The sequence below is a fragment of the Anguilla anguilla genome, chromosome 4 (assembly GCF_013347855.1).
Source record: "Anguilla anguilla isolate fAngAng1 chromosome 4, fAngAng1.pri, whole genome shotgun sequence".
NCBI classification, from domain to species: Eukaryota; Metazoa; Chordata; class Actinopteri; order Anguilliformes; family Anguillidae; genus Anguilla; species Anguilla anguilla.
In genome coordinates, this window is record NC_049204.1 from 48,597,888 (window position 1) to 48,623,685 (window position 25,798).

The 25,798-nt window shown below is 42.7% G+C and overlaps 2 protein-coding genes across 9 annotated transcripts in view; both read right to left on the minus strand.

Annotated features, from left to right (window-relative positions):
- The window catches only part of LOC118225294 (phosphatidate phosphatase LPIN2-like), a 39,920-nt gene extending 25,269 nt beyond the window's left edge, over positions 1–14,651 (minus strand). The window contains exons 1-2 of one of the 4 annotated variants that reach the window (XM_035413473.1): positions 14,398–14,651; positions 10,910–10,994 (exon numbers count right to left, since the gene is read on the minus strand). Coding sequence is in view for 1 of the 4 variants with exons in the window: in XM_035413471.1 (XP_035269362.1) it covers positions 8,456–8,563 (108 nt within the window). In the remaining 3 variants the exon portion in view is untranslated. Of the gene's footprint in view, positions 1–4,480; positions 4,809–8,455; positions 8,707–10,909; positions 10,995–14,397 lie in introns of those variants that run through there. The other 3 variants (XM_035413472.1, XM_035413471.1, XM_035413474.1) reach the window with 3 other exon arrangements.
- Positions 14,652–15,597: 946 nt separating this feature from the next.
- The window catches only part of myom1b (myomesin 1b), a 45,096-nt gene continuing 34,895 nt past the window's right edge, over positions 15,598–25,798 (minus strand). For 3 of the 5 annotated variants that reach the window (XM_035415905.1, XM_035415904.1, XM_035415906.1), the window contains 6 exons: positions 25,261–25,297; positions 24,809–24,831; positions 24,462–24,517; positions 23,416–23,631; positions 17,098–17,245; positions 15,598–16,308 (listed from right to left, as the gene is read on the minus strand). In XM_035415905.1, coding sequence (XP_035271796.1) covers positions 16,058–16,308; positions 17,098–17,245; positions 23,416–23,631; positions 24,462–24,517; positions 24,809–24,831; positions 25,261–25,297 — 731 coding nt within the window. In that variant the 3' untranslated portion in view covers positions 15,598–16,057. Of the gene's footprint in view, positions 16,309–17,097; positions 17,246–21,991; positions 23,632–24,461; positions 24,518–24,808; positions 24,832–25,260; positions 25,298–25,798 lie in introns of those variants that run through there. The other 2 variants (XM_035415907.1, XM_035415908.1) reach the window with 1 other exon arrangement.

Genomic DNA, 25,798 nt, shown 5'->3' on the forward strand with positions numbered 1-25,798 from the left:
TCACAGGTATTTCTCCCAGCTCCCACTTCCTCACAGGTATTTCTCTGAGCTCCCACTTTCTCACAGGTATCTCTCCTAGCTCAGCTCCAGGGCCACACGTCAGGCTGCCCTGTCAGGCCCTGCAGACGTGACTGACGCCTACTAGTCTCCGTCGCCGTGGCGATGCTTCTGCGGGTTCAGTACCGCACTCGGTGGAGGCGTTCTCATTTTTAATTTAGATGCGAGGTCGCCGTGTCGCATGCTGCACTGGCGGTATAAAAGAGGACACCGCAGGAGCTATGCTTTGCTCCCTTACGCATTGCAAGCCGCCCTACTTGCTTCTAGACTTAAGCGCAGCCACAAAATGAGGGTGTCAATTTTTATGGGTCAACACCATCTACCACCTTCTTAAAAACAGTCCTTTAGAACTGAATATTTAATTAAAGCAGGTATATGCACTTTTCACACAATTTTAAACACTGAGCATGAAAACAAGCCCTATAAACAGGCCTGTGTGCTATGCTGGTGGAGCCAGCAACAAGTCCATTTAATATTCTCACTGAAGTAGTAAAACCTTTGAAATGTTCAAAAGCCCGACAAAAAATAATTTATTGATGCCACTGCCTGGAATTTTTTGTAGGGGAAGGGGGAAAAACAACCTTGTCGAAGACTTAATTCAATTTCCAGAAAAAAATTCCAGTGAACTCAATAAAGGCAACAGGCAAGCTAAATCAAACACAAAGAGCACTCAAGGTGGCTGACAGCAGACTGTGCTCTAGCTGGTTGTGTGTTAGCTGGCCGTACGTTAGCTGGTTGTGCATTAGCTGGCTGTATGTTAGCTGGTTGTGCATTAGCTGACCGTACATTAGCTGGTTGCGCATTAGCTGGCTGTATGTTAGCTGGTTGTGCATTAGCTGGCCGTACGTTAGCTGGTTGTGCATTGGCTGGCTGTATGTTAGCTGGTTGTGCATTAGCTGGCCGTACGTTAGCTGGTTGTGCATTAGCTGGCCGTACGTTAGCTGGTTGTGCATTAGCTGGCTGTATGTTAGCTGGTTGTGCATTAGCTGGCCGTACATTAGCTGGCTGCTCATTAGCTGGCCGTACATTAGCTGGTTGTGCATTAGCTGGCTGTATGTTAGCTGGTTGTGCATTAGCTGGCCGTACATTAGCTGGTTGCGCATTAGCTGGCTGTATGTTAGCTGGTTGTGCATTAGCTGGCCGTAAGTTAGCTGGTTGTGCATTAGCTGGCCGTACGTTAGCTGGTTGTGCATTAGCTGGCCATACATTAGCTGGTAGTGCATTAGCTGGCTGTATGTTAGCTGGTTGTGCATTAGCTGACCGTACGTTAGATGGTTGTGTGTTAGCTGCCCGTACGTTAGCTGGTTGTGTGTTAGCTGCCCGTACATTAGCTGCCTGCGCCTGCTATCACTGAAGACCAAGCGGGAGCGGAGGGGTAGCGTCACGCATCACATGATGTTTTCCTCCCTGAGGCTGCAGAACTCCTCTGGCAGCCGGCCACAGCGCTTATCTCTCCGCTCGCAGATATGGTCCGAGACGTCGAGAGGGCCAGCGCAGGGGCTCGATGAATCTGTCCTTTCCACCTTTCACAGACTGGAGTTACGGAGAGGTGACACGCGGCTTTCGGGTGACCTTTCATCTGACTGGTCACCTCGGCGGACTGCAGAACATTCCTCTGCGTCCCCGTCCTTCCCTGCGCTCTCATCTGCACAAACACACGACCGCTTCCGGAAACGACTCGCTGCTCGTCTCAAATAAGATTCAGTTCCACCTCCAAGGAGCGCGTGACTACATTTAAGGAAAAATAATTAGCAGAACTGCACTGCCTGTCTTAGAGCAGGGGTGCGCTGAAACTTGAAACAATTGAAAGACCCTAACCCTAACCATTCCATATTAAGCACAAACAAAACACTGAAACCTTGCCTTTGCTTAAGCAAAAGTGTTTCCAGTATATATTTTATGAATATGCTAAAACCCATTGTGGACTCCTATGGCACAAGAGCATTTTGGAGAAATCTGCAACAAGACACTCATGCACATCACTTCTTTTGGAGGGAAAAAAACACAAGCTAACCGCTGAACTCAAGCTGTAATTGGAACCTGAATAACTATGGTATGAGTCTCCACTGAGTGTGGAAAATAAAGGGGCCATTTGGAAACAGAATAGCACTGGCTGGACCGGTCTATGATGCTGGCAAATACATGTAATGGTAGATGCCTCATTGGCCCAGTTCAGCCCCAGTGCCGCTTAGCCAGGCATGGGCCTGTGTGTTCAGCTCTCAGGCTAAGAGGTCTGGGAGCACAAAGACGCAAACCAAACCGTACCGGTAAACACAGGCTCTCCTGTGGCTGTGACGCAGAAAACACCGCCTCGCCTAATCACAGGGATAACGCACGCAAAAAACCTCTCATGTGACCCCAGGCCGTTCTGTACTTTCTCTGTTTACTCCCGAGAGAAAAGCGACTTTGCTTTCTGATCCCGGGCGACGGGGATATCCAAAAGGTCTCCGTTAAGCCTCCTGTTTGCGCTAAGAAGCTAAGGACGGATTACGCACTGTCTCAGACCCTGGGGCTGCGGAGTCCAGCGCGGCGACGGAGTGACAGGCCAGGGCCAGGTGGCCATCTCGTCGGGATGAATGGAGAGTTGGGCGTACCCTGGGGTCACACCTGCATGGCACACGGGCAGCTGCGAGAGGAGCTCGGATAGCTGCTAATGCTCCTAATGCACGGCAGTTCCAATAAGGAGCTGCAAGGGGCAGAACTAGGCATGGATATAAAGATCAAAAAGCAATCGTAACCCACAAAAGGTTTTTAAAGATCACCTCATCTTAGAGCAAGAGTTTACAGAATGACACCCGAAAACTGTGCAGGTACCACCAACAAAACTGCCACGAGCACTTAAAGCTATTTTAATTTCACAGCACTGTCTTAGTAGCACAGTGCATTAAAGAAAGCAGATTAATAACACTATTAACTTACTGTGGTAACGTTCACTATTTCAGGATGTCTATGCTCCCTATATAAGGTCCAATGCTTCCACACAAAAAAAGGTTCCCCAAATAGCCAGACAAGTTTCACAAGTCAGTTTTGGAAAGACACTCCAATGCAAATGACATGCAGGATTTCCCAGGGGGAAGGGTCAGGGGTGGAGCCTCTGACAAGCAGTGTAGCACGAAAGCACGAGTTCACAAGGCAGCATTACACAAAATGCAAACCTAGAACCCTATCTTCCCTTCACTTACTTTATAGCCTACCTAAAAAGGGAAGAACAAAAACCCTGGTCCTATAGTAAACAAAATTAGAGGGCAAAAAAAACAGCAAAGCCCCTGGGTCAACATCTGCATCATGTCTGCCTTCAGTTGCATAATGACACTGTTAAAAGTAGGTGTTTTACCTACTGCTAGCTTACAGGGAACATGCAAAGCATGGCTATTTTTTCCCCCATGACAATCCACAGCAGCACATTTTTAAAATTATTTGGCATGCCTGGATCCATTTTAATGAGCGCGACTAAAAGGAAGCCTCCACCAGCTCTGGAAGCATCATTAAAGAAAGGTTCCTAGTGCTCGGAAAGGTTAGCCCAATTGATTTGGATTTTAGTTCGTAAAAACTGGAATGAAAAATAATTACTTTTCCCCCTTTTAAAATGTGTAGCCTATAATTTGCCAAACCATTAAGCCTCAGTGATCAGATACATATTAAATACTACTTTTTATAAATCTGTGGATTCGTTACTTAATAATGAAAAGGCAACAGGACATTTAGTCTTGAGTTAAGATGAATGCGTAATTATGTGCAGATAATACAGTCATTCATTGTAATGGGCCATTTGCAGAGCACTTCACTCTATTACCAAACTCAAGACGTTCTGAGTGTGTGCAGTCACTGCTAGGCTATATCATGACAGGGAAGCGAAGACAGGGAAGTCTGTAAATATGAGGGTTTTTTGATCATTACAACAGACAAAACAGGGAAGCAGCATAAATAATTAACCTTCCCATCAACAAAATTCAAAACAGAAAAGCCAGGGCCAACTTTACAAAAAAGGAATCACATTTTTCATTTCTTTCCTTTTTTGTCAGACGAAGTTATGAGTGGAATAACCTATCTGTCTGTTACGTGAAATATAAAGTGAGCATATAAACTCACTAAAGGCCAGAGAATCCGTGTAATGCAAAGCTCAGTTGTAATTGATCTTATGCTGTTTGTATTCAACAATTTCTTCCGCAACAGGGGACAACATCAACACCAGCGTTCAAGAGAAGACCAACTCCAATCAACATGCTAGAAGAACTTGTTCAGCTTCTGGACCTATGCACTTATCTAATATTCCTTCTGAATGGCATAACTCTGGAGTTCTGTCACCATCTAGCTAGTTTCAACAAACCGACTTGCCTTTGCGGTCATTCCATAACCCGCATCATTCTTAAGATAATTTATCTTTTAATCTGTCATAGACATGCCGGTGACACCTGCGACCCACCTCTCAGAATTACCGAAGGTGATTCTCCTCTCCACCCAGGGTGCAGTCCTGAAGCCGCTTACGGGTTTCCACAGAGCGCTAGCGCTGTTTACGAAGCGCAAAGTCACATGGGACGCAGATCGGCAGCCGACACCCAACAGCAGGCCTGAGAGGAAGTGTGAGGCCCGCGGGGCGTGAGAACACTGCACAGCGCTCCGCTGGAGGGAGGAAAAGTGTGGAGCACCTTATACCGATCCTACCCTCACTCACCTGCTGCCTCAAATACACTCAGAGAGAGAGAGACTGAGAGAGAGTGAGAGAAAGAGCGGGACAGCTAGAGAGAGGCGGAGAGACAAAGAGAGAGAAACCGAAAGACCGAGGCAGAGAGATAAAGAGAGAGAGAGAGCGAGAGAGAGGCTGTAAACAGGGTCACATAAGTCCAGGGTGAACGAGGAGACTTGTTGGAGGACTTCCAGTCAACGACGGAAAAAATGCTGACAAACATGACTCAAGCAGTAAAACCCACATTTTAGGAAGTGCTGCACAAGAGCTTCAGTTTCTAGATACATGGGACAGGGATGATTACTTAATGTCAAACCAGGGCTTTACCGCTGATGATTGGTGGATAGCTGCTGGAATGTTTTCTTTTCTTATACAGCCTTGAGAAATCGCACCCAATATAGCCAACACACACACAGGGCAACTGCCTCAACCGCATGCATGAGAAAAAACCCTTCGACATTGATTAGACTTTTTTTTCCCCCGTCTCATCAGTGCTGCTGGCTTATGAAGTTAACCATTAACTTCTGGATTACTCCCATCTTGCTGCATAGTAAATAAAGCACACTTCTTATCTCCAGGTTTAAGATGCCGTGCCTTTCTATGAGCCGTTCTGAAGCGCTCCTAATGACTGGGCAGATGCTAGCTGCATGTCCTTACCAGCCTCCTCCGCGGTCATCCGAGCTGAAAGACGCGGCGGCGGCTGTGCGAAGGAAGGTGCAATTAGGCGGCTTTGTAAACACAGGGCAACAGGTGGCCAATCTTCCGGGAGCCGAACGGACGTATTCTTCACCCGCGGTGTAGAGCAGGCGGCTCTAAAACAGCGTCACAGCAGGCAGACTGGGTGGATATTCATCCCCTCGTCCTGCTTTGCTTACACAAAGCTACACCGCGTGCTGATCTACTGTGGTGCTGAATGGAAATTCACGAGGCCCACAGTCATCTGCCGTTCTGTCAAATCACGGGAGCCAGAGAATTCTAGAATATACTTTGCATCTTAATGTGAATAAAGGCCTTGCTTTGATCCCATCTATCATGGCCGCTGTCCCCATGCATACGTTCGATTACTGCCATTCTAATGGCAGGCGCCATTCTAAAGATCTTGTTCCCCTGGCTTCTCCCCTCTCTGTGATTTTTCCTTCCTGTGTGTTCCCCTTGACCCAATTCATATCCCTCCTCCAGACCAGGCTCTGTACTGCCTTGTTTTCTTCCTATGTGGCTGAAAGAGGGTCAAAACCCTCTCTCATACATTGTCATCAGATAGAGAGGAAGTGGAGGGGTCAAAGGTCACAGCTCCCCCCCCTCAGGCAAGAGGAGAAAATGGCAGCGGTTGGCACAGACACAAGGCCAGAGACACTGAGAGCGAAGACCAGGGGAAGAACACCATAAACATGGAGACGTCTGAGTGCCCTCTGCACTGTGCCCATGTCCACAGCAGCGGGACTCTGTGATCCAGACAAAGGTCAGCCAGCTTCCTGTGCCCAAACCTCCACCCACAGGAACAGTGAAGCTACCTCCCTGACAGCTGTGTCGGGGGTAAAGCCTCCAGACATCTCCCAGGACCACGCTGTTATGAGTAAACCCTGAACAGTATCCATTTCCAGGAGGGGATTAGCCTTAAGACTTCACCCATGGTACAAACGCAATTAAGGAGCCCCCGTCCCTGGCCCTCTCAGCTGCCACTCCCCCCCCCCTCTTACCATGAACTCCACATTCTAAACACACGCATCTTGTTTGTGTTGCAATCAACATCCTTCACGCGCTATCTTCAAAATGGCTACTGTCATCAGCCACATAGACTCCACATACCAGTGACAAAAAGACTATAATTCACGCTAAATCTGCGTGACCGGGCACCCAACAGTCCAGTTTCAAATCAGAACTAACAGCACAGTCAAGAGAACAGCTACAGTAGACTGATCACTAATAGTGATTGCCTGACTAAGGTAAGCCTGCTGAAACTGCTCACACCAAGTCAGGCTACACCTCACATTCCAAGTCCAGGTATTTTCTAATTTGTTCCTTTTGCACCATTGTACTGGAAAATAAGCCTCAATTTGACCTCTGCTCCAGACAAACTGCTATAAACACATTAATCTGTGCTACTGTGCTCACCGTCAAGTCAAGTGACATGAATGCGTGATTGAACCAAATAAATGTATTAGTTTCGTGCAAAACAGTTGTTGTGAAGCTTGTAATTGTATATATTTTTTTTAGGTCTGGGTCTTTGTCAGTAATGCGATTTATTCTGCATTGTATTTTGCTTATGGTCCGAGCCAGGTTTTTGTCAAAAAGAGGATGTACTCTCATTATGCGAAGGCACATCCTGGCCAGGCTAAATAAAGGTAGCAACAAAAATCCGTCATAAAGAGCAACAAGAACCATTTCCATAACAATTCGCCAGCAGTTAACCCTCAAAATGACCTTTAAACATGACTAGCTAACTGGAACTTGAAAGTTAATTCTGTGAAATTAAAATGCAGTTCCAAGAAACAAAAAGTGAAAAACAAAAGTAAACGTTTTGAACTTGTTGTGCAAAATACGTTGGCAAAATGCCCACGCAGTCGATTACTCGCATTTCCTCAAGATCAAAGTAAAATAGGCCTGGGGCAGGTGTCGCAACATATTTTAAAGCCAACAAAAACGCACCGGGATTCAAGTTTCATGTTTAAGTCGTAAATAGTTGGCTAGCTGCAGCTTCTACAACACAACTGCACTCATGTCAGGACAACAAAGCTCAACAGTTAGACTGATATGCTGTGCTGTACAATTTAGTGGAAAAAAAAAAACATACAGCAGTGCAGGTGCTAAAGATTATAATTGTGCACAAAACACCATCATAAATACGCCTGCCAAGTGAACGCCTTTGCTCAGAGGGAGTCTGTTGACCTTTGAGTTATCCACATACTGTAAAACATAAGCCTAATTACTCTCTCGTAAACAAAGGAATCAAAACTACAAGGAAATCCAGTGTGTTCCAGTCCCAGTTAATGATAGACCAAGCAAGACCCATCTGTTCATTGTTCTTGCTGAGAAAACTGGGGTAATATGCACATATGTTAAGACAGCAGATGACCAATGCACTTCAAGCTTGCTAAATAAAAGAACACTAAATAAGTGATCAACAGCCAGGATGGTCAAACTAGAGTAAAATCTCTATGCACATATGAGTTTCCCAGCTAGAATTAGAAAAGCACCTTTGCTGGAGAGATATTTTCTTTGACGGGTTCAGTTTTTCTTTCTCTATTGCAATACCAAAAGTAGGAGAAGCTTAAAAACAGAAATGTCCAGAAAGAGCCCTATTCTGAATGTAAATACCTTCAGATCCACAGAACAAGCAGTACCTAAACACAAAGAAGAAACTCCTAATGAATTCTTTGGAATTCAGCCTTCTTTTTAAATGTACACTGTCAAAGAACCAGTGGAAAACAACCTTCCTGACAAATTCAAATGGGAAAAAAAATTGTCGATTCTGAATTTGAATATTCTTTTCTACATCAGTTGGCAATGTAGATATAGGGCAGAAAACAAATGAGAACTGTTTGGCCAGAAATCAAATATTGTAAAAACCCGAATGTGCAATCTAGCTGTGCGGCTTCCAAGCAGGGCATGAAGGTTGGCCCAGCTTGGATAAAGCTGTGGCACTCTTGCCAAGGAAAACCTTAAATTCCTCTACGGGCCTGACCCTCCAAAAAGACACTCTGACTACTGGCTCACCAGGGTCCAGGAGGACTTGTTGGGCGAGAGGTCCTCCTGCTCGCTGGAGTCCTGCTCGTTGTGGGTCCCTGGGGGGTCTGAGTCCCCCCAGGGCCGCAGTCTCTTCATCTCAGCAGGGCAGTGGTCCCCTCAGAGCCCAGCCGAGCCCTGCCTCGGCCCGAGAGCCTCACCCGTCGCCATTCAACGCAGACTCAAACGTTAGAAAGCCGGCTAAGCAATCGAAACCGTTTCTGTTTGTCCTCTCCCTGTGGCTCAGAAAACACCTCTGCTGAGCCAATGGGACAGGCTCTACGACAGCAGTTCTGCCCCAGATAAGCTGGTTCTGAGGAACTTTTTCTACGTTTCCCTGATAAGGTGCGAGACGAGCAGAGCAGGGCCTGTTAGCCATGCGCTCCTGGTACAGTAGTGCCTCCGTCTGGCACCACCGTGCCCAGCAGTCTGTATACTCTCCCGGGCACAGTGGGCACACTTTGACAACTAAGTCTTATTGATAATGGACAAAAAGCGGGACACAAAATTTCTACCTTGCAATTTCTGCCTTGCAAAAAAAAAAAAAAGTGGTGAGATACACTAATAACAAAATCCTTAGCAGTACAGCTTCGGTGAGCTTTAAAAAAAAGCTTTATTACTCAAGCAGGTATCTTCAGCCATAAAAGGCTGTAAACTGTGCAGTAAATAAACAGTACCAATGACGACCCCATCTCAGTTCCTGGGTTCTACAGCTGTACTGCAGAGCAGGAAGTGCCTGTGGTGGGGAGACCGCACCCCACCAACCTGTGGTGCTGAGCAGCACCGTCTGTCCGCTGAACTGCAAGCCATTATACACAGACGGCCCTCTGTGCCCACGTGAGCATCGCCGGTGGTGTGAACTCAACCCAGTCGCTAAACAAAATCATTTCCTCTGTGTCTCTGCAGACTACTGAAAGCAGTGACTGAAATGCACTTCGTCCTGATTTTACCCTTATTTCACTGTTTTATTGCTTGTATTCAAGTGCACTGCAATAATTTGGATCCAATACCTCATTATATTCCAGCATTTCCATGGGGGAAGCTGGTGAGCTAATGACCAATCCATTTTACCATGAGCAACTACAAATGTAATGACTTCTAAATAGCTACAAACATGATAGTCCCCCTATTTTTCCACCAAGGGCCCATACTGACTGAAATGACTCCATGTTCTAATTGGGAGTTCCACCTTGGCAAGAAGTCGAGGTCAGTTTCAGTGGGAGGACTGTTAATAAAAAGCACTTGCGAAACAAAAAATGACAAATCCAGAACAAAGAAAAAAATTCAGATCCCCCAAAAACCTCCTTTTTGTATAATTTAGCAATAAGACTACAGTTTCAAGATATTTTTTTTGTCTTGTCCAGTAATAAGCATTATATGCCCTAAGTTTTCTTTCCAGGATAGACTTCCCCGGGCTCAAATTACCAATCAGCCCACCCCACACCCAAATGCACATGCAAGTACTGTACGCACACACCCCATCTGTACTGCAACCGAAACTGCAGTTTTTGAAATCTGGTCACATGACTAAGATCAGCAACGGAGACCTAGTGTGGTAGAGAGCCAGGAGAGGAGGGACTTCAGCTATGTTTCATCTGGGTAAAACACCCAACTCAGCCTTCTTTAGCATTAACAAAATCCAACAAAAAAATGACCTGAAATACTGGCCTGCCTGTGCAACTCAATTACAGTGACTTTAATCTGAACATTTATCCCACAGCCTTTCTGTCAGGATTTCAAACACAAGGCTGAGGTTCTTGTTCTTATTATTATTCTTATTCTTATTCTTGTTACCAACAAACTCAGCAAAGCAGGATTTTACATTTAATACCTTTGCAATACCAGGTGTACAAAGGCACTGTCAGCAGCAGCAAATGTGAAACAGGATGCCTGTACACTCCAAAAGTTTACCTTGCCCCAAAACACAATTTTACCTTTATAGTTCATGAATTAGCCTATGTTCTACTGTTCCCCTACATTTAAAAATAAACATATAGGCCTACACTTTAAAAGGAATAAAAAAAGACTAAAAATTACAGAGGATGTGGAACCTCATTCATTGCTCAATTGTTTACCCTAAAGAAGTCTTGCTCTCAATGTCATAAACGATCTTATCAGAGGCTGTGGTATTCTTGGTGTCAGTGAATCAGATTTCAAAGTGAATCCTATCAAGGTTGTTTTTTTCCTCCTTTATGTCTAGTTTACAACAGGCAGAAATGCACAATGCACACTGAATTACCTAAAATGAGAACTGAAAGAAAAAAAGGAATAGATAAATTTAGAAGCTCTTCACCAGTTCCCACTGTAAACCAACTTTAACCTCCAAAAAGACAAATTAATCAAAGAAAAGAGTCAGGAGAGGAAAATCTCAAGCATGAACAAGATATCTGTATGAGACAGTGCAAAGCAATAAACATTTTTTAAAAACGTCATTCGGTTACCCACCTGTTACACAGCTCTGCATAAGCCGTCAAAGTGAATTAGCTGTCCATGAGCAGCGGGTCCACTGTCAGCAATGACCCAGCAGATCCTACAATCAACAGACTGGTTTCATTTTTCGTCGTTTTTTTTTTTTTTTTTTTTTTTAAAAACCTCGACCAGCCTCTTGGAACGCCCACATTTTCCCTAAGGGCCAAACCACTGGCGGGGGAAACACTACAGCGCCAATCACAACGGCAAAGCAACAAGGTTGTTATATGACATCAAATAAATTCCAGCAGTCCTGAAAATACACCTGTTTCAACTCCCTCAGCTCACATAGCTCACTAACTGTACGAGTCACTGTGTCACAACCTATACCGAGCCATCACTTCATACCCATAATTATTATTTACTTATCTGACACTTGCAACCACTCCCATTTCTTGTCCTTTCTGATTTTTTCCTCCCTTCCACACCTCTTAATGGCATGAAAAATGACATACAAACAGGGGCAACTGAGGACATCTTTTTCTGTTTCCCCGCAGTCTAACAAAAATGGAGTGTTTGTTCTCCGTCAATATCGGTGACACAGCTTATCACTCCTGTGCTAGATTTCAGAAGGCCATGTTCCTCCACGCCACTCTGTTGTGTACACTGCGCAACACTGTAGAGTGGGACTGAAATCAGGTCACACAAATATCACCATCCCGATCTGCAAGCACAGAGGTCTTTACTGGGTCAGCGGTCAGGCCAGCAGAACTCCTCTGAGACAGAATTACCCTACTGTTCCTAAACTCCTCAAGAGTTTCATTTATTCTAATCAGGGAGCTTAGACAAATACCCGATCTATCTCTGATACAATGTACCAACTTGTCTTTTACCTCCGATTATGAAGCGAATCTTTTGCGTGTGTGTAAGTTAAAGGCAGTTATTGTGCAAAACTGCAATATTCCTCAGGCTGCCTCTCCATGGAAAAAGTCTAATACAAAACAGCCCCCAAACAGCTCAATTTTTCCAACAAACGCCTTTAACTCCATTCCTCAGCCCTTCATACCAACGACATTAAACCATAATATTTAACAAAACCCTGAAATCAGGAGAAAATAAACAGTCATTCTAAAGAACCACACAGGCCTTAACAAATGAGTATGAGGTCAGTCCCACTTCTACTGGTTTAGGCTAGTACTCCTGCCAGGAATATCTGAATATCTTAAAGCTGACCATTTTTCAAATCGTACAAATGACCATCTTTAGCAAAATGGTATCCTCTGCCTTACATTCACATAATTTCACCACATATAATTTTTAATAAGTGGCTCAATACAGTACTCAACTTATGTGAAGCTACAATATAGAAATGATTCATACTGAAAAGTTTTTTCCCCCTCATTTACTTTGCAAATAAGCTGAAACCAGCTGTCATGGTTTTGTAAAGGTACTTGACTGTAACCCCCATGCAGCCCCAAGAATGTGCTGCTCTACTTCTCCTCCAATACAGACAGCAACTAATTACAGCCACACTGTTGTTCATTTCAAAAACATAGGCTAAATGCAGACCCAGAAGACCTGGCAACATTACAGCTACATAGTCTGACAAAGCTGGCCTGGGTCTTACAGTGTGGAACTTGAATACAGCCCATATTTATGCAGTGTGCTAGCCCTAGGCTAAAAGACAGAAAGGAAGGTGCCAGGTTCATAGTCCTCCAGATGAACAACATTCACAAATGGAGTGAGAAGGTGTCAATTCGCTGACCCATCAACATATGCCTATTCAAAACAGTATGGCTTTATAAGTTCAGGTCTGCACTGCCACTTGTACATATTCCCCTGGCTCTTGTTAAATTCAGGACAAAAATGACTACTAGCAATGAGCTAAAAATCAAGTGTCCAATCATCAATCTTGCATTAAAGAGGATAATATCACACACTGACATTAAAGTTTATTTTTAAAATTATTGTGGGATAAAATTAAGATTACTTCACTATGCATCCAGTTCCTTACATTTCAATATGCCCACATAATAAACTCTTACTGCGGGGAACATCCTTCAATTTTAACTTAGAATAAAAAAGGAAAAACAGGGTTTTACTCATATTTAGACAACACCCAAAGACCAGTTTATATCTGATTGTATAAAGATGTATAAAGAAAATCTTCATTTTTAAATTAAATGCATCCTTTCCAAGAAACATAGAATTCCGGACTAAATTCAGGGCCTAAGTTCACTATGTTAAATAATTGCATAAGTGCGTTGTTTCCCATCCATTTTTCAGACGTAACAACAGCTGGGGACGACAGAAAATGGGGACGCAATCGACGAAGGTAGCTGTCATGGCTACAAGTGTGCCTCGTGTTTATGGTTCAAAGCGCTCCACCTTGTTCTCCTTTATAAAGTACTTGGCGACATTTCAGTAATTGGAATAAGTTCGCAACCAAGGGAAAGCACAACCAATGTCACAGGTATATTGTTTACACAAAATGCACGTCTCTTTCATTTATCAAAACTGTCAAAAACACTGACCGTGAGTATTTTAGGCCTATCTTCTACAGGTACCAGTCCAATAAGAGAAGAAGGTGACTTTTTGCGTCCTTGTGCTTACCTCAAGCGAGATTACAGAGCACCTTGACCGACTTTTGGGTTTTATGTAAGATTACAATGCAAATCTTGTTTTCGCGTCCCAGCTTGTCTCTCGTAGCTGGCTAAAATGTGCATTACGATCATGCGTCCATGGGCCAAAAGATGAAACAGTGGCCAACCGGAGCCAGATTCACCCGACAGGGTGAGCACTTCAAAGGATGCTCGGACAAAATGAGGCTATGACTTCATGTCGTGGTGCTGTCTTTATAAAACACAGGCATTTCACACACTCGTATGCCACGTACCCGGTCTTAAATTACCGACACACTGTATTCAAGTCTACATCTCGGTTTTTCCAGTGTCGCTGAGCGTCAACTAGCTGATGGCTAGCTAATGTTCGTGTTATCCTATGTGATGAGGTGGCAGTGGTCTAGCGGAATTAACGTTAGCTCGGCTGAGCAGAACTTTAACAGTAGCCAGAGATAGCTAGTAAGGCGCTGACATTTGGAGGTTGTAAATAACAACACAGCCTCATTTTACACATAACAAATGATGTAACTAGGTTAACTAGTTTGCTCGTTTTTCAAAAATTACTCTTCGACCTAGCTTGCTAAATGGTACGCCATCTTTTTGTAATAAAAAAAAGCTATTTAGCTAGTGTGTTGCTTCAGTGCCTTCAAGCTGTCCCCACACAAGCGAATTGACTGGGTTCCTACCCAGCAGAGCTTACTATTAATTTACAAAACACTAGTTAGCTGGCTAACTCAGTCATTCATTGCTACGTGCGCGAGTTAATTGATTGGCTACCGTGGCTGATTGCCCGAGTGCCATATTAAATTGGCGAGCTTGCTATCTATAACGTTATAGCGATTAAAATGAAAAGAGCAACCCAGGGCAACCGGCAGAAACAGTGCTGATAAAAAATCCTCTTACCGCTGCGTTTAGCTATCAAGCTAACTGTAGCAAGAGAGAATGACGTGGTGATGTGTGCCTTGGCTTGATGTCTCGTTTCCATCAGCAGCTCAGAGGATCACCATATTCTCTGCCCCAGAGCTAGACAGACGGACCCAGAAGCGGCGAATGTGTAGCTGGCGTCCCACACATCCGCCAGCACTGGTTTAACTGGGTGAATATTCAGCTTCCAGCTCTGCCGCTTGGGCTCGCGGCGCTGTTACCGTGAACACGTGACCCGGCAAAGCGCTCTCTCACGTGACAGCTTTTTCCCCTCTACCAGTAAAGCTTGCACACTTGTGAATACTAGCCGCTACTAGGTAGCCTGCTCGCTGGTGAAATCATCACAATAGACGCCCAACTGACCAAGTGAGGTGCACACAACAATTACAGTCTGTTACAGATTGTTTTTTTTTTTACTTTGATCACGAGAAATCGAAGTAAAACGTGACAGCGCAGTCTACACCCCTTTAAGAACACAAATATCTTCACATATTTTACATTCCCTTAGAATTATGGAACTATATCTACTATACTAAATTTACATGAACAAACACATTACAGATTTGAATTGTGTGCAATGTTTTTTTTATTTTTTTTATTTTTTTTTTTAATATATATTATTTTTCCATGAATTTGCATAGTACATGATGTTGGACTGTAACTCCACCCTATGGTCTGAAGGTACCAATGATAAAAATTTTAACAAATGAGAGAACTGACGCATACTACTGTATAATCACTGCAGGTGGCAACAATTATCGCTATAAATTGTCGCTTCTTATTTGTGATGTGGTAATGTGTAATCATTAGTGAACAATAATAAACTGCGATATTTGTGTGAGAGTCAACCTGCTGCTCTGAAGTGTGGAGATTCAGTAAGGAAATATTCTACCATCTGCCTCTCCTGTCACGTGTCTGGTGTTGTTTGATGTTTGACATCACTGTTATGCTATTCCGGTCTGTTTGATGTAAAGATTTTCAACTGCTTGCATTAGCTTTTGTGGGGCATGTTGGTACACATTTCTGGCTGCAATCATTACTGCCTATAGGCAGTTTGGAGCAACTTCCAACACAAAATAAAGTGGTCACACTGCATGAGCCTCTTTCATAAATACAAATAATCTCCCTGTTTCTTACATTTTTATATGAGTAGATGCAAACAGTTCACATTCAAATTAATTCACAGTGTATATGATTTTATTTCAAGAAAACCTTTCATATCATTTAAGCCAAAACATTTCAAAACACACAGATATAGCTCATGATGTTTGCACAAACACTCACTCATATATTATACAATTTCAGTGGCACAATAAACATAATCAAAGGTTAGAAAGCTTTGGAAGAATAATTCTGTTCACAGTTAATATATCAAGATTAAATTTTAATTTCTGGCTAACATCACACTTTATTATATAATTGCAAACACTTCCTGTTGCTTATGATGTTGTTACAAAGTCATCTGCCTTTTTTTCTTTACTGGACCTACATTTGAAACAAGAGTTTCCTAGTTATGAAAAATGCAGGCTTCTGCTTGCAAACAGAGCTTTATTAACACATCACTGCTTGCACACCACTCATGCAAAAAATACAAATTCCAAACCCACTTATGATTATCTTTAATTCTAAGTTGCAAACTCTATTGCCTTGGGTCTTCCATTGTGTGGGTGGTGACATCATCTGACTTCACATTCTCCTCTGTCACTAAAAGCCCTTGTGGGGACTTTAGATTCTCACTTGTACAGACAAACTTTTTCTCATCCCGAGTGTGGTCTTCTGTCTCAATCTTATCCACTGTAGAATTTGTGTTTGTGAAGGGCTCTTCTTTCTCTTCCAGAACCTTGTCTGCTCCCTCAGTCTTTACCACAGGAGGCCTCAGAATCACAGAATCTGCATGAATATAAACACATTGTATTGTAACTGAAGGACCTGGCACCGGTGTGGATCAATAACACATGAATGAGTTGCATGCGATTGTATGGACAACAAAGGCTTATGAATGTTATTACCCTGGCTTCTGCTTTTCAAATATGTGTCAGTAACACATTTCTCAGTCATGGGCAGATCATCCAAGGTTTTAGCCTTAATCCAAAACTTTGTTTTCTGACCATTAGACAGGTAATGGTATATGGCAACTGACAGCATCACCTACTGAGCTGTAATATTGCAACATTATAATCTTTTCTGCTCAAAATGGTTCTTCTGCAATTGTGATGAAAAATTAAATGTTTGTGTTGTACTTTAACCAACCTGCAGTTATTACACACATATTTAGTGTCTTGTATATGGTAGCATTCACATAGTATTAGACCATTACTGCATCAACAGGTAAATATAATTATTGGATCAGCAACAAGTAATGCACGGTAGCTGACAAAGCATCATTTTGCAATTAGCCTTTGAGAAAACGCAAGATTTGAGCTGGAATTTGAAGTGCCGATGACAGGCTGAGTGCTTGTGTAATTCCTCTATTCATTTGGATAACTGAGATAATTTTGAGTTTCAGCTGAACAACCATAACAGTTGCACAGGAAGACTTAACAGAAGTTTGCAATCCGATGAGTAATGAAGTTCAGAAGTAATGTTTCTCTTGCTCACTGCCCAGGGAACAGTGACCTTGATAAAAAGTCTTGCTGAAGGGCTGTAGCAGCACTGGGCAGGTGAGAGGAGACATCTTACCTTTTCTTCTCTCCACTTTCCTGCCTGTCACAGTCTTCTTCTTCAGGCTCTGAGGAGGACTGTCAAAAGCGTTCACCACTACATTACCAGAAGGGTCCGTCAAATAAGTCATCCCACCGAGGTCCCCAACAGCCTCCGTGACAACCAACTGGAAGAGAGAGGTCATTGCACATTATGCATGCAATGGAGGAAGACACTGAAGGGAACCCCAAGAGAAATATGGCAAGAGCAATCAAATAGTCAAAAAACAATAAAAATAATTTAAACAAAAAACATTTTCAGTTATATCCAGTTTACTGCACCACATTTAAATGGCCTGTCAAGCTAATAATGTTCAAGATTTGTGTACAGTATACTCAAATTTGTACAATGTAGTGTTTTATCTCCCTATATAGGATGACGGTATATGTAATGTACAGTATTTATTGGGAAATGTTTTTGTTCTTACAGTGTACAATCCTCCATTCGCAAACAGCGTGGAGGCAACACAATTAATCACCATTCATGAATGAATGGTACTTGACCAGTTCATTCAGTTAAAACGATTGTGTGAAAACAGTGACATAATTTAGTTGTACATTGGATGATATGCTTTATAAGCTCCACTGACCCCTGCTGTATTGTGGTGCATTTAGTATTAAAAATAGTCCCTGGCACTTAGAAAAGTACATCGAAGGATTTTATCTACTTCTGCTGTAGTTGTCCTTGTGCTGGTGCAGGTGATACAAGGGTCATGTGAGAGGCACAATGAGTGTTTCCAAACTGGAGCAAAGTAATGAGTGAAAATACCTTTAAAAAGAATAGACACATTTACTTATGACAAGATCTACCGGAAACTAGCTGTTTGGCATTAACTGTGAACAGCTATAGTATCTGAGCTGAAAACTAACATTAAATAATTGCTAATATGTGTTTTCAGGGTTCATCATACAGCCTTGAGGTAAAATAGAGCTTGGCAATAATGTGTCAGCCAGTTTTTTATATTGTGGAAGGATTGTGAATGAAAGCCCAGGAGTCCAGCGGATTATCAACAGGAATACTGAACTGTCACAGTGGCCTATCCTTATGGAGCCAAGTTAATGGATTATTATATGTGTAATGTTGATAAAGATTACATTGCTGTGGCCTGGAAATGGAGCAGTGGATAAGGACAACCCCATCCATGTATGTTAGGTGAACATATCACCTCCTCTCTGTTCTTCCTTCTCCCCTCTCCGTCTAAATGTATCCCTCTTTCACTGTCTCTCTAGCTGAACATCAACGCTAGTTCTGAAAAAAACTGCTCTGTTTCAAAACTATGACTGGGAAATTGTGTAACATTTTTAAGCAATGTAACTTACACAAACAATATTTCATTTTTTATGTCACGTTCTTGCAATTTTGAGGACAATTCCTATAAAAAAATACATAAACTGTCTTCATTTACATGATTTAATGTGATTTGTGTAAATGAAGCATGTGCAAGTTAAAGGATTTCTAATTTGATATGTCTGATTTTCTGTTTACATGGCATTCTTTTCAGATTTGATAATGATGTCGATTTGTCCTGGACAAGATGCCTTTGACAAGGGCACTGCAGATTTGGGAAAGAACATGTTGCACAACATATCTGGGAGTAAACATTAAATGAAGAGAATGAATCCTTGGCACTGTTCTACTGCAGCAACGTGGTGATGAAAGTACATTTGAACCCACAGCCACAGTCATCGACAACCTTTCAGTTTACACCAAAGTTTTTCAAACTGAGCACTGTCCATTTTTAAATCTGCCCTGGTGTGTGTATGCGTAAAAGCACATGGAACAGGCCCATCTAATTTAATAAAGAATTAATTCCTTTAAGCTTTAAGCTGTGGCGCTGTGCTCCACTGACTGCAATCATGCTGATCTCACACTGAGAAGGAACCCCGCCTTGATTCACAGCATCACTGATGTCCCCCCATTCCCTGGCCATGACTGATAGGCTGACTGCACAGAGGTGGCTGCCCCGGAAGAGACATCCATCATATGCCCCTGCTGTCCTTTGTGCTATTATACAGTTGAGGCCAAAAGTTTACATACACCTAGGCTAAAGAGATTCAAACTCAATTCACAACTCCACACATTTCATGTTACCATATATTTCCTGTGTTAAGTCAATTATGGTATCTACTTTATTTCCATAAGAGGTAAATTCAAAGGAATAGCTAAGAGATTTTAGCTTTTTTTCTCTATCAGATTTTCAGTGGGTCAAAAGTTTACGTATGTTTTGTTAGTATTTGGTGACATTGCCTTTTAATTGCTTAACTTGAATGAAACACTTGGGGTAGCCTTCCACAAGCTTCTCATACTACCTTGCCAGAATTTTTGCCCATTCCTCCTGACAGAACTGGTGTAACTCAGTCAAGTTTGTGGGCCTATTTGGTGACATTGCCTTTTAATTGCTTAACTTGAATGAAACACTTGGGGTAGCCTTCCACAAGCTTCTCATACTACCTTGCCAGAATTTTTGCCCATTCCTCCTGACAGAACTGGTGTAACTCAGTCAAGTTTGTGGGCCTATTTGGTGACATTGCCTTTTAATTGCTTAACTTGAATGAAACACTTGGGGTAGCCTTCCACAAGCTTCTCATACTACCTTGCCAGAATTTTTGCCCATTCCTCCTGACAGAACTGGTGTAACTCAGTCAAGTTTGTGGGCCTATTTGGTGACATTGCCTTTTAATTGCTTAACTTGAATGAAACACTTGGGGTAGCCTTCCACAAGCTTCTCATACTACCTTGCCAGAATTTTTGCCCATTCCTCCTGACAGAACTGGTGTAACTCAGTCAGGTTTGTGGGCCTCTTTGCTCGGACACGTGTTTCAGTTTAGTCCACAAATTTTCTATGGGTTTCGTGTCAGGGCTTTGTGATGGCCACTCCAATACTTTCACACTGTTGACTTTAAGTCATTTTGTTACAACTTTGGAGGTATGCTTAGGACCACTGTCCTGCTGGAGACCCAGTTGCGACCAAGTTTGAACTTTCAAGCTAATATCTTGGGGTGCTGCTTCAGTATTTATTGATAATCCTCCTTTCTCATGATGCCATCTATTTTCTGAAGTGCACCAGTCCCTTTTCCAGCAAAACACCCCCACAACATGATGCTGCCACCCCTGTGCTTCACAGTTGGGATTGTGTTCTTCGGATTACAGTATAAGCCTCACCCTTTTTCCTCCATATATAGCGCTGATCAGTATGGCCAAACAGTTAAATTTTTGTTTCATCTGACCAGAGAACACTCCTCCAAAAAGGCTAGGTCTTCAGCCTGGTGATCACCTGCAAACTTCATTCTGGCTTTTTTATGCTGGTCTTGGAGTACAGGCTTCTTCCTTGAGCAGCAGCCATTCAGGCCATGGCGATGTAGGATTCTCTTAATGGTGGATGTCGATACTTTGGTACCTGAAGCCTCCAACTCCTTCATTAGTTCCATTATTGTTGTCTTGGGGTTCAGTTGAACCTTTCGGACTAAAGTTTGTTCAGCCCTGGGAATTAATTTGTGCCACCTTCCTGAAAGATGCAGTGTCTGTGTGGTCCCAAGATTTTTGTATTTGCATACAATTGTTTGTACAGATGCTTGTGGTACCTTCAGTTGTTTGGAAATTGCTCCTAAGGAGGAACCAGACTTGTGGAGGTCCACAATTTTTTTCTGAGATCTTGGCTGAGTTGCTTGGATTTTCCCATGGTATCAAGGGCAAAAGTCAATGGCTAAAGGTAGGCCCTTAAATACACTCCTAATTATGACAATTGACAATTGACAATTAGACAATCAGAAGCTTCTAAAAAGTCATTACATCAATTTCTGGAATCTTCCAGACTGTTTAAAGAGACAGTCAACTTGGTCTATGTAAACATTTGAACCACTGGAATTCTGATATAGTGAATTAAAGCTTAGATAAATCTGTCTGTAATCGATTGTTTTAAAATTACCTCTGATGTGAACAAAGTAGATGCCCTAATTGACTTGCCAAAAAAATGTATGGTAACATGAAATGTGCGGAATTGTGAAAAACTGAGTTTTAATAGCCTAGGTGTATGTAAACTTTTGTCCTCAACTGTAGATGAACCTTTACATGGAATGGTAGCTAAATAGCTGCCACCCGCTGCGGACACACCTGGGTGCATCAGTGCTACTGTGAATTCCAGTGGAAGGCCTGTCATTGAAAATGTTGGCCATGTTCACAACAATGTGGCCACCGTTCACCCCTTAGGACTGGTAATGTTTGATCTTCATAGCTTTATTTTGTCTTTGTCTGAACTGAAAGCTTATAAGTAACATCATGAAGTCTGATTTTTTTTTTGATTAGTCTGCAGTGAATGTAGAGATGTCTGGTCCACATTCACTGAGATGAAACATTTTATGAGAAAACAAATGACAGACGGCTCAAGAACTGAATAATGAATTCTTGAATGTTATATATACTCACCTTTCATAAACAGACTGAGGGAGACTGTGGTGAGTGATGGACTGATGGGATTTCCAGGAGAAGGAAAAGGCAGGAACAGAGGCAGAAGTGAAGCTGTGATGTGTGTGAAAAGAGTGAGTGGGAGTGTGTGGTGTATGTAGAAAGAGAGTGGGAGTGTGTGGTGTGTGTAGAAAGAGAGTGCAGGAGTGTGTGATGTGTGTAGGAAAAGCGTGGTGTGTGTGGTAAGAGAGTGTGGGAGTGTGGAACAGAAAGGAAGGGAGAAATGGTTGTAGCTGTGCTATGCACAAACTACCAACCAGACGAATAGAAAACCAGGTGATAGTTTCAGTGCTGGACGTGCAACCAGGAGAAAACAGTGAGGACTGAAGTGGGGGTGGGGGAAGGGGGCTGGTGATGTGAGGAGTGTCGGTTGATAACAAGACAGGGAATAAAGGGAAGAAAGACAAAGGAGGAGGTGAAGAACATGTGCACTGTTTATTAGTCAAATGACAAAGGGGCACCAGAAGGACAGTGACAAGGAAGTGGCATTATTGGATTGTGAATGAAGTGGGGCTTACATACGACACAATGGATTCATTTAATTAAACTCTAAGGGAAACAATGACCACAATGTACATTTTCTTATCTTTATCCCCACTGGCACTCAGCTTCCAGTCTTTTGAACTTAGTACAGAGGACAAAGCTGTGGTTTTCACAGTTGAATAAAGACTGCCTTGTACATCAAAAAACAAGTCTTGACCATAACAAATAAAAAACACAAATTTGCGGCACTACAGGAGTTGCTCTTTGTCGTCCTGTGTGAATAGCTGGTCTCAGATGAACAAGGTGAGGACCTATGTAGGTTATACTGGCATACCAATGTACTGGGTAATGTTGTGTATGCTGCATCATGTAAAATAATGCAGAGATATTTTATAGAAAGAAGCACCAGTTTGAAAAATACAGTATTATGATTGGGTCATGGGGAATCTGCCAAAGGTCCTACTTGCTGTGTAGGTGACACTGGCAGAGGTCATTTACTGCCAGTGTGAACTGCTAGCAATACTAGTGCCCCAAAATCTGCTCACTGTGGACAGATGCCTTTATGAATGTGAACATATTGGATTTAAGCCTTTGTTATAATCTTAATCTTATTACTCAAGCATTCTCATGGAATGAGACTCTTATTATACTCTTATTGCTCATTGTCCTCAAGTCTTTTCTTTTTTCTAGAACTGAACAGCAAAGAAACACGCTAAAAAGAAAATTCCAGTTTGGATGAAAGACCAAAAGCATGAATTAAAGCAGAATCTTACGGTGCGCCAACAAGCAATTGCCAGACTGCTGTAATTCATTGCACTGGTGGTGTTGCTGGACCTACAGTGTCTGTTTAATTTTGACCTTTTGAGTCAGAAAATCAGGCACCACTTTATATGTTGCTGTGCTTGAAATGCACTCAGCACTACCCGCTTCAAGAGACTGCATCACAAATATATTACTGATGGGGAAACAAAAGCAGAGGTACACTCTATTTGCATTACTAATGAAGTCAGTTATGTTTAGAGCAGGATAACACTCAAATACTTTTACTCAAGTGAGAGTTATTGGGTCCTTACCCTTCTGAGTGGCAACAAATATTTCCAATCAATCTTGACAGATTTCTCTCCAAACCTCTATAATGTACACCCAGGAAGAAAGTTGCTTATCTGGAGACTAGATTAAAGTTTTGTAAACCACCCAGATCAACCATTATCGCTTTCAATATATAATCTATTAAATCTGTATATTTTTTATAAATATATTTGCATATGTAGCATTAAGTTCTTTTTATTTTTTCTTAACGGCCTTCATTTGAGGTTGAGGATGCTGCTCACTATCAGGGATGAAGACACTTACGGTGAAGTCTCCGCTCTCTGTTCCGTACTTGTTCTTCACCAGGATGCTGTACTTGCCGGAGTCGGCGGTGGTGACATTGGTGATGATGAAATTGGCAAACTTGCCAGACTCGAACTTGAGGATGTAGTGGTCATCAGACACCAGCCCCTTCTCGTTCTTCAGCCAGGTTACCTCCGGCACCGGCTCGCCAGAGATGTTGCAGGACAGGTTTAGAGACTAGGGCAGAAAAATTACATTATTACATCAAACAGGTAGGAAAAGAGATCACAGATCACAAATACAACACTAAGCTAGACCTGTATTTCAGGGATATGCAAGGAGGAGTGAAGAATAAGCTTATGAATGGATTTGTGTCTGCAGTTTATTCCCTCTTTTGGAAAAATGATATCTTTACACTTTGAAGATTTTGGTGTTACTTGCTTGCCTTCATATTTCACCCTAATCCATTTGTATTCATTTCACGAAGACCTTTATCTATGGTGTAAAACAAATCCCTCTGCGACCTACTCAATGCTTGTGTGCCAGACAGTCTTGTAAGGCCTTGGTGACACAAGCTGGGAGGATCGATATCATGCATGTACACCTGCATTCCAGACCCATGGCGGCATCCTTACTACACCTGGCACAGCATCCCTCAGGCACACCTGTATCACGTGCCATTCCACCTGCCAAATCCTACACTGGCAATATTACACAGCGAGGCAGAGACTGGCCAGCATGATTGAGGAGATGTGCCATTTAAATTTGTCGTTTACCATCCATTATTGTCAACAAAAGCAGATAAAGTTTTAAAACCGTAGCTGTGTTGTAAACATGCATTTAGCTGTGAATATTAAAGGACCTGAAAGCTGGGCCAAAGGCAGGCACAGATGTCCATTCAGAAAAGCGGCCTTTAAGTGAACCTGTGTGTCCTGTTTAACCGATTTACAGAATAATTAGCCTCATCTCGCTAACGGCAGCCTCCTGGCATCGCTCTCGTGCCTGAGCCCCGGATCACGAGGCGGACTGGGGGGGGGAGCCCGCGATGGCAGACAGAATCTCAGTACCTTGCCCTCCTGGATCGTCACCACGTCAGGCAGGCCTCCCGCCACGCGAGCCCGATCTGCGAAAAAGGCAAGCACAGAGGATCAGGCCCGGAACGTTCCGCATGCTGGAGTCCAGCCGTGAGTCACAGGGCTAAACAACACCCTCTAGCCCCATCTGCCACAGTGCTCAGCCCATCAAACGTGGGATAACTGCAGTATGTTAATAATGGAGGACTGGCTTTCTTTAGGGCCTGTCTGTCAGGCCCGAGGGCGTTTCTAAATTAAGACCCAGGATACATGCAGTATGTCCTTTCGGCAGCGTGTTCGTATATTTAGAGACACTCGCACTTCCCAGGATGTGCACTTACTTCTCTCTGCGATTGCAGCCGCTCTGAGGAAGGGAAAAAAGACAAAAGGAGTCAGCACAGGGGGATATTTAGCGCACTTTGTTTTGCACCAGGAAAACATGAAAACATTTCCTCATGCAGTTCTTGAGGGTAAAAATGGCCACTATTTTCAGAAGCATTCTGAATTTCTTTTTTACTTTTGACAATAACTGTTGTTTTCATGTTGATGGAAACATACTGGTTTGCGTTACGTGTACAAAATGTTGTCAATTCATTCTCAAAATGTTTTTAAACAGGTTGATAAAGAATACCAAAGAAGAGTCAACTGATCTGAGATTCTACTCATGCCAGATAAGTCTTTTTGTAAACAGAATTTAAGTCTTCAATTTCACAGGGGAAGGGGGATTGACAGGGGAAGTAAATTTATTTTTTTACTTCCCCTGTCAACCAAACTGTCATGTTAATTCACTTACTTCAGTCTCTGGAATTCTGCGAACGCATCATCAAAGGCTGTGAACAAAAGGAACAGACGGTTGGGAGTTATGAGCATATGAGCATTGTTATTTAACTATGAACACAAAGAACATGCAGCTGCATGTCCAACCGAAGGAACTCCACAGAGCTGCATGCTGGTAGCAGACAGCAATCTATAAATGGGAGAGACACAGAACTTCCCTTTGCCTGATATTGATCCTCAACCCTTTCCATGTATCCAAACATAAATATAACATAAATATGCATCACACATTATCAGATAATTTCTTTGGACTCAATTGCATATATTTTTATTTATGCATGTTGCATGAAATTCTTGTTTACCAAAATGACAAGAAATTGCCAAACTTGGCTTATGAATATATAAGAGAATCAAATAATTTCACTGTAATGCAATGCACTGTAGCTTGTTAATATGAATTTCAGATAAACATAATTGTCATGACGTCAGTAGGCACATTTTGCCTAAAGGCAAATCAGACAATGAAGCATGACCCACATGAAAGCTTGCAAGCT